The following is a 9,624-nucleotide window of genomic DNA, read 5'->3' as shown; positions in this document are numbered from 1 at the left end:
CCCCAAATCCCTACACCTTATAACCACTCTGTTTCTGAAGTAGCACCTGGGAATTATATCACAGTAGGTGGTAGGAAAAACAATTTGCTCACACATGCTTCTTGAGTGCTGTGTGAAAAACAAGATTCTACATATAAATAAGATTTTATTTTTAAAAAGTTATATAATGATTTGAGTAAAGGGAAATAGAATTTAGATGAGTTTAGTCTTTAGCTAATTTTCTCTTTTTAGAAGCTAAAGCAATATCCTGAATTGTAGCCATTAAGGAACCATCTATCATGCTAATGCCATAACAGAAGATTTTAAAGTGCAGATGCAAAACTCAAGGTATCACTAGTCTCCAGTATTATACAAGTTTTACAAGTGGATATCATAATTGCCTGAAAGATTTTGGAAAAAAACAAAATTATAATCCAAAAGTAACAACCAGCGAGTCTTACATCAATTAATATAACTACAGACTAATTAGCCGTACTGTGAATTGTCAGGACAATTTTCAGGCTGATTGCTGAGAAATATCTGATTACTCCAAGAGCTTGCACCTTTATAAGATTTATGTGGTCATTTTGATGAAAATGTGCTTCAACAAAACCTAAGAACTGCAAGTATTAAAAACACAAAATAAATTATACAGGGCTCTCTTTGCCTAACAACTGAAATTATATATGAGCAGAGCTATTCACTTTGATAGAATAAAACTAAAGTCTTCTGTTAGGTTAAAAGCCAATTTGAACTTATTTCCATAGCCAGAATAATCATTAACAAATTTACTAATAAAGGGCTTGTTTATAGTGAGGTACTAATTATTTGCTAGCTTAAGTAAAACTCTGGGCTTTGGCAACTATTATTATTGCACTAATATATTTTAAAAGGTTGGCTATCAGCCAGAAATATGGAAAGCACAATTTTGCAGATGCTTACGAAATTCAAGGATATTAGGTTTATTTGATAAGCAATCATAGTTATCATAAACAAAGAAGACTTCAGTTAAAACAATAAATTATTATACTTAACAAATAAGTAAAATCAAATATCTAATGAAATGTAAAATTGTTAACCCAGGCAGGTTCCCGAGTCATGGTCATTGAGTTTCCATTCATTTGATGAGCTGTAGAAAGTCCACAGATGTGTTTGCTGAAGGTGAATAAACCACTGAACTGTGACATGTAGGGTGTACCAGTGTCCAGAAGCTGTGTTGCTGCAGAGGGCGGGCAGGAAATGCTGTTGCTAGGGAACAGACACCTCCTAACAGCAGCCAGCCATTTTGAAAGAACCGCTGTAACTCTGTGAGAAAATACATCAAGAACATCAAAAAATATAACCAATATTCAATCCTTCTACACATATGAAACTGTTACCTGAAAACCAGTGGAATCAAGAAAACAATGCATTTGCAGATGACTTTTTTCAGTTTAAGAAGTACATTTAAAAATATCTTTAATTGAAGTCCAGTTGCTTTACAATGTTGGGTTGGTTTCTGCTTATAGCAAAGTGGATCAGCTATATGTTTACATATGTCCCGTTTTTTTCTGTTTCCTTTACATTTAGGTTCCCTAGTGGCTGAGTTGATAAAGAATCTTCTTGCAATGCAGGAGACCCAAGTTCAATCCCTGGGTTGGGAAAATCCACTGGAGAAGGAAACAGCTACCCATTCCAGTATTCTTGCCTGGGAAATCTCATAGACAGAGGAACATGTTGGACTACAGTCTATGGGGTCCCAAGGGTCAGACATGACTTAGCAGTTAAACCACCACCCAACAGAACACTGAGTAGAGTTCCCTGTGTTATAGGATCTCATTAGTTACCTATTTTATACCTAGTATCGATAGCATATATATGTCAATGCATGCATTCTTGCTAAGTCGCTTCAGTCGTGTCCCACTCTTTGCGACCCTATGGACTGTAGGCCACCAGGCTCCTCTGTCCATGGGATTCTCCAGGAAAGACTAATGGCGTGAGTTACCATGCCCTCCTCCAGGGGAATCTCTCTGACCCAGGGATCAAATCTGTGTCTCCTGCAACTCCTGCATTTCAGGCCAATTCTTTACTGCTGAACCACTGGGAAAGCCCATATATGTCAATCCCAATCTCCCTATTCATTCCAGTCCCCTTCTTGCCTTGGTATCCATACATTTGTTCTCTATGTCTATCTCTATTTCTGCTTTGCAAATAAGACCATCTATACCATTTTTCTGGATTTCACACATATGTGTAAATATATATTTTTCTCTTTCTGACTTCACTCTATGTGACAATCTCTCAGTCCACCAATGTTTCTGCAAATGGGACAATTTCATTTCTTTTTATAGTTGATTAATATTCCATTGTGTATATGTGCCACATCATCTTTTTTTTTTCACATCAGTGCAGGGGTCTTCATTTATTTTATAAACAGTATTCTAAGGTTAGTGAGAAAACTGTGCCTTGTTTTTGTTTTTTGGTTTTTTTAATCTAAGAAAACAAGGAAAACCAAGTGAAAATATTTCACTGGCTGTATCCTTTAGTTCAAACATCAGCGAGAAAGAAAGGTAAGTAGCCAGAGTGAAATTGTGCCTAGTATGTCAGCATATTTATGTCTGATTATCTGAAAATAAACAACATGCTTATTCTACAAAGACAGAGGACCTGCTGAAAGCTTATAGCAACACACAAGTCTATTTAAAATGATTCCATATGTTACCCTGTAGAGTTGCTGCATAGTTATACAAGGGAAAGAGTAAAAAACCCTGCACAGACACCTGTTATCGAACTTGAAACACCAAGTGGAAACAGAACTATTCAGTGTCTTCATTTATACACAATTTATAATATTTGACTCAAAATAAAAATCACAAGAAAAATACATCTGTTTCTGCTACAATTTCTCCCCTTCCCCCATCCACCCCTCAGTGAAAAGTCTTCTAATAAAAGGTATTATATTACCATATTGTCTTGTCTTGGGCTAATTCTGAAATCCCACCTTGGTATAGTTAAACACAAAAAGGAATGGCAATACTTGGAATTTATATAATGTACACATTTTATCCAAGGATCTTAAGTTCTTGCAGTCACGTCTCCAGATTTGAGAAATCATGGTTCAGTGGAAGCCAGAACGCTGGACGGATGCTGGGCAGGTTGCATGGGGTGTAAAATCCTTTGTATAAGTCTATGATCAAACAAGGTCAGGGTTGGTTGGCTAGAGTTGGGCTCAATTCCTCTTTCCGGACATATAACATCAGTCAGTTTTACCCTCTCTTACACCACACACCCATCTTTAGGTTACTGCCTAGAGTCAAAATCAGCTGAAGAAGCCATGTCCTCAGGATAAGCAGCAGGATAGAAAAGCAAAAACAGAGGAACACATTCATCAGCATCTGGCCAGAGGAGATGGGAAAATCGACTTGAGAGGCCATTCCTAGCAAGAATGAGACAAAGGTGTCAATTCACCCGTTTCAATTACAGTTAAGCTCGTGGTAGAGTTGATTCCAGCAGAGGTGAGGCTCATGACATCTAGTGCTTGATGTAAGATAATGCTACCGAAGAAGGGTAATGAGAGCTCTTTCTCGGCGGCAGAAGCAAGATGACGAAGGGAACGTCATCGTTTGGAAAGCGTCGGAATAAGACGCACACGCTGTGCCGCCGCTGTGGCTCTAAGGCCTACCACCTTCAGAAGTTGACCTGTGGCAAGTGTGGCTACCCTGCCAAGCGAAAGAGAAAGTATAATTGGAATGCTAAAGCTAAAAGACGAAATACCACCGGGACTGGTAGAATGAGGCACCTAAAAATTGTATACCGCAGATTCAGGCATGGATTCCGTGAAGGAACAACACCTAAACCCAAGCGAGCGGCTGTTGCAGCATCCAGTTCATCTTAAGGATTTCAACGATTAGTCGCACAATAAATGTTCTGGCTTTAAAAAAAAAAAAAAAAAAAAGAAGGGTAATGAGAAAACAGCAAACTAACAGGCAGGAACTGGCCATAGTGTATCTGGAGGGCCAAAGTGATTTTCCTTCCTTATCATTTCTACAGGAGAAGGCAAGGAAGGGATAGGAGATCAGGGCTAGAGGGCCCCTTGTTTGCAGATTTTTTAAAAAATTATTTTCTTATAACTCTGTAATGAAAATGTGTATTATGGTATAGAGGTTACAGAACCGAATCTGCTACTGGGTCACGGCTACAGGTCTATGAGCTGATCCACCAGCAGTAAAGACCTGGCTTGGTTGGGAAGACTGGACTCGGAGCTCCTACTGCTGTTTCTAGAGTGCCCACCTTGCGGGGCTTTGGTTATCCATGCAGGAATAGGGTCAAACTCATCTTCTGCCACCTTGTCCAAGCCCTCAGGGACATCAAAAGCTGAGATGAGATTACTATCTTCTGCAGCTTTATGGGCCGGAGCATATGCTTGAGAAATGTGTGCCTATAACCTTTGTGTGCCTATAACCTAAGAAGTTTGTGACTTCTCTAGGCCTCAGATTCCTCATTTGTAGAATGATGATAACAACAATGTATTTGTCTTGTTGTCTGATGTTGTGATAATCAAGTCATAGGTGGTTGATTGAGAGACGGTTGAGAGATGGCTATGGGCCAAACTCTTCTAGAAGGTCTGTAGAGGGGTTAGAAAGCAGAGAGTGATCAATCAGGGAATCTTCCCCAGCGAGAGGATCTGTGCAGTTCAAGGTCACAGATTTTGTCTAAGAAGGGAGGCACTGAGGCACCAGGGGCTCCAGGCCCAGTATCAGACTCTCAAGAGCAATGTCAGCTTTTTCAATTACAGCATCAAAAGTGCTCCCAAAGGGATCTTCTTTATCCACATCTTCTTTATCCATATCCATATCTCTGTTGACAGATATTTATGTTGCTTCCTTAAGAAGCATTTTTAAACCACCTATGTCTTGATTCTCACATCAGACAACAAGACAAATATATTGTTGTCATTATCATTCTACAAATGAGGAATCTGAGGCCTAGAGAAGTCACATACCTCTTAGGTTATAGGCACACAAAGCAAACTCAGGTCTGCAGCCCTGATGCCCAGTCCTTTCTTTCTTTTATACATTTTCTCAAGCACATGAGTTCTATGCTAGGACAAGCAGATATTCCAGAACAGCAGTTCCATCATGACTGGCAAGGCCAGTTTGACATGGAAAGAGATTAGGAAAAAGCATCTTAATGAGCCTCGCCAGCTGTTGCTTCAGGTGTAAAGAATAGTTGAATGGACAAGAGCCTAAAACAGAAAAATGACCGCTGTAGCACAGAAATTGTTCAAGTGGTTGTCATAACTGCATTGTCACACTAACTCTCCCACAGCTCTATTTGATGAACAAAGAAACTAAAGCTCATAGGAAGGAATCAGTGGTGCTCTGTCACCAGTAAGTGACAGAGCTGAGGTTTCAACTGTCTAATATCAAAGCTGAATCTTTTTTCAAAATGCTTCAAGACATAACAGAACTCACTCGTGTAATAAAATAATCAGATCTTTCCATACAACAAAAGACCTGTACAATATGTGAACTGTAGTGAGTGACACAGCATTGATGATCAGTGCTCACACTGCATGATCTACACAGACTTTAATTCACATCAATAGGTAGCAATTGCTAATTTTTTGTGACAAATGTATATGCATGTACCAAAGTAAACTTCTTCCATTTTTATTCTTTGCAAAAAAAAAAAAATGTGTTAGATTCACACACCTTCAAATATTCATATTAATTTACTAAAGCTAAAAACTCTTAGTTTTGAAAGAGAATCTGGAGATTTAAGCAGAAGCTCTGCCACTAAAGTGACTTCCCTGGTGGCTCAGATGGTAAAGCATCTGCCTACAATGCGGGAGACCTGGGTTCGATCCCTGGGTTGGGAATATCCCCTAAGGAGGAAATGGCAACCTACTCCAGCATTTTTGCCTGCAAAATCCCAAGGACAGAGGAGCCTAGTAGGTTACAGTCCATGAGGTCGCAAAGAGTTGGACATGACTGAGCAACTTCACTTTCACTGTCACTGACACTAAAATACCCATTTTTGGACTTTACCATATTCAGTTAAATTAATACATTTGTATATAACTCATTTTTTACAGATCTTTGTGGGATAGAACGGAGAAGACAATGGCAACCCACTCCAGTACTCTTGCCTGGAAAATCCCATGGATGGAGAAGCCTGGTAGGCTGCAGTCCATGGGGTCACTAAGAGTCGGACATGGCTGAGTGACTTCCCTTTCACTTTTCACTTTCATGCATTGGAGAAGGAAATGGCAACCCACTCCAGTGTTCTTGCCTGGAGAATCCCAGGGACGAGGGAGCCTGGTGGGCTGCCATCTGTAGGGTCGCACAGAGTCAGACACGACTTAGCAGCAGCAGCAACAGTGGGATACAAAATAAAGAATTTTCTTAAGAAAATAAATATTTTCTATGAATATCTGTTCCCTAATTTGTAGGCTAATTATGAAATGTACATCATATAGTTTTCTTAAATAAATCTCAATATAATTTCAGGTAAAGCAGTTTGTTTAGCAAGGAAAAGTGATCATAATTGCTGATATTTATCAAGCAGTAGACACTGCACTAGGCATGTTACATTTACATCTTCACATGCAAATTTCAAAACATCTTTGTGCCACAGGTACTATTATTTATCCTAAATGACAGACTTACAAATGATAAACAAGTAACCCATGTTCACATTGCTACTAAATGGAATAATCAGAACTTAAACTCATAGTGCTTTCAACAACCAGGAATCATGCTTCCTATGGAGTACTTACAAAGATTATACAGTAAAAGAAATAATTATAAACATTTTTATATTCTTTGCCAAAATGTATTATTTCCCATAGTTTTCACAAAAGATAGTATCTTTCCTAAGCTGTAGCAAGCATTCAGTTCAGTTCAGTTGCTCAGTCGTGTCCGACTCTTTGCGACCCCATGAATTGCAGCACGCCAGGCCTCCCTATCCATCACCAACTCCCAGAGTTCACCCAAACTCGTGTCCATCGAGTCGGTGATGCCATCCAGCCATCTTACAAGATACGTTATTAGATTAATGAATATGATTCAATGCCTATTTATTTGGCAAAAAATAAATATTTTTTCCTGCCACAGAACACAATTTCACTTCATTCTTACACATTTTACATTTTCCACCACAATACTTTAAACTGCAAGAATTTTAAACACCCAAAGAGAAACTGCTTAGGAAAGAAAAAAAAATCCATTCAATATAGATTTAATTATAAAAGCATTTAACTGCACTGGTAGTGATCATTACATGGCATTTCATGCAACATTAATAGAGAGCCTGATAGGAAAGATAGATTACTTAGAATTGAAACTCGCTTACGTGTCCCTAAATTATTAGGCATCTACATGTTTCACCTGTTTATTTCTTAAAAGTTCAAGTCCAGACCTGTTCAAAATCTTTGGCCTGATGTCAAATTTTCTTTGGAATTAAGTAGGAATTATCATACCCTACCAAATTTAATTTTTTTTCTAAACCAAGTCAGATATATACTAGAAGAGTATAATATTCAATTATAAAGAATTAACAATGCACATCACTAAAAATGACTATTTGCATCTCTAACAGATCATTTATTAATACAGTCAATAACTCTCATTAATTTAACTGAAATAAGCATTTTAAGTTATGTAACTATTTTAAAAGAAAAGCCATTAGAACTTCATAGTATGCATGCCACATAACACTATTTTAATCATATTAGTGGTGGGATACAAGACCTCAGGGAGGTACTTATAGAAGAAACAGGACAGTATATTCAGTGGGCCAAGGACTGTCACTGAAAATTACTTTAATATGTAAGAAATGTAATCACAGAGTTGGAGTTAAACTAAGTTATAAGAGATCCAAGTATAAAACCATGGTGACCAAATATCAACACAAAGATCAGAAATTAAGGAAGTGTACAGTAAGCCAAATTTCAAGGCAAGAATGAAAAATTAAGTAGAGAAATCTAAGAAAAACAGGGCATCTGCCACACACCTATGTTGCTCAAGAGACTTAAATCTAAAATACATAGGACTGACTTTATTAAATAGATGGCAGAATAACAGAATTGGTGTTGTTTTACTGTGTTAAACCCCAATAGCTCACCCTATTTATCAATACAAGTGAAAATAAACCCACAGGTAAAGAGTAAAAAAGGATTTTTGTTATTTACTCCAGTTCAGTTCAGTTCAGTCATTCAGTCATGTCCGACTCTCTGCAACCCCATGAACCGCAGCACGCCAGGCCTCCCTGTCCATCACCAACTCCCGAAGTCCACCCAAAACCATGTCCATTGAATCAGTGATGCCATCCAACCATCTCATCCTCTGTCATCCCCGTTTCCACTACCCTCAATCTTTCCCAGCATCAGGGTCTTTTCAAATCAGTCAGCTCTTTGCATCAGGTGGCCAAAGTATTGGAGTTTCAGCTTCAACATCAGTCCTTCCAATTAACACCCACCACTGATTTCCTTTAAGATGGACTGGTTGGATCTCCTTGCAGTCCAAAGGACTCTCAAGAGTCTTCTCCAACACCACAGTTCAAAAGCATCAATTCTTCGGCACTCAGCTTTCTTTATAGTCCAACTCTCACACCCATACATGACCACTGGAAAAACCATAGCCTTGACTAAACAGACCTTTGTTGGCAAAGTAATGTCTCTGCTTTATAATATGCTGTCTAGGCTGGTTTAACTTTCCTTCTAAGGAGTAAGCGTCTTTTAATTTCATGGCTGCAATCACCGTCTGCAGTGATTTTGGAACCCAGAAAAATAAAGTCAGCCACTGTTTCCACTGTTTCCCCATCTATTTGCCATGAAGTGATGGGATCAGATGCCATGATCTTAGTTTTCTGAATGTTGAGCTTTAAGCCAACTTTTCCACTCTCCTCTTTCACTTTCATCAAGAGGCTCTTTAGTTCTTCACTTTCTGCCATAAGATCATTTACTGGTCAGAAGTTATAACTCATCACCAAATGAAATGTATGTATGCAGTAGTCAGACTATGTTAAAAAAACTTTGGATTTTGTGATGGAAAGGACTGGAGATCTTATCAAATGCTCAGTTTAGTTCAGTCATTCAGTCGTGTTTGACTCTTTGAGACTCCATGGATTCCAGCACCCCAGGCTTCCCTGTCCATCTCCAACTGGGAGAGCTTACTGAAACTCATGTCCATCAAGCCAGTGACGGCTATCCAACCATCTCCTCTTGCATTGTCCCCTTCTCCTCCCATCTTCAATCTTTCCCATCATCAGGGTCTTTTCCAATGAGCATCAAGTAACCCAAGTATTAGAGCTTCAGCTTCAGCATCAGTCTTTCCAATGAATGTTCAGGACTGATTTCCTTTAGGATTGAATTATTTGATCTCCTTGCAGCCCAAGGGATTCTCAAGAGTCTTCTCCAGCACAACAGTTTGAAAGCATCAATTCTTTGGTGCTCAGCCTTCTTTATGGTCCAACTTTAACAATTGTACATGGAAAAACCATAGCTTTGACTAGATGGACCTTTGTCATCAAAGTAATGTCTCTCCTTTTTAATACATTGTCTAGGTTCATCATAGCTTTTCTTCCAAGAAGCAAGCTTCTTCTAATTTCCTTGTGATTTTGGAGCCCAAGAAAATAAAATCTGTCACTGTTTCGCTTGTTGCA

General features: G+C 38.7%; 1 protein-coding gene across 1 annotated transcript; it reads left to right on the top strand.

Annotated features, from left to right (window-relative positions):
• Nucleotides 1–3,555: 3,555 nt before the first annotated feature.
• Nucleotides 3,556–3,943, top strand: LOC147365635 (large ribosomal subunit protein eL37-like). The gene has a single exon (XM_086316887.1). The coding sequence runs from the start codon at nt 3,560–3,562 to the stop codon at nt 3,851–3,853; it is 294 nt and encodes a 97-aa protein (XP_086173013.1). The 5' UTR covers nt 3,556–3,559; the 3' UTR covers nt 3,854–3,943.
• The last annotated feature ends 5,681 nt before the right edge of the window (nt 3,944–9,624 follow it).

This window comes from Bos grunniens, chromosome 9, assembly GCF_055505025.1.
Source record: "Bos grunniens cultivar Pamir isolate PY7600 chromosome 9, Bosgru_T2T1.0, whole genome shotgun sequence".
NCBI classification, from domain to species: Eukaryota; Metazoa; Chordata; class Mammalia; order Artiodactyla; family Bovidae; genus Bos; species Bos grunniens.
This window is presented reverse-complemented; position numbering and strand designations above follow the sequence as displayed.

Coding starts and splice junctions, on each gene's coding strand:
- LOC147365635 (XM_086316887.1), top strand. CDS start 3,560: ATGACGAAGGGAACGTCATCGTTTGGAAAGCGTCGGAATAAGACGCAC.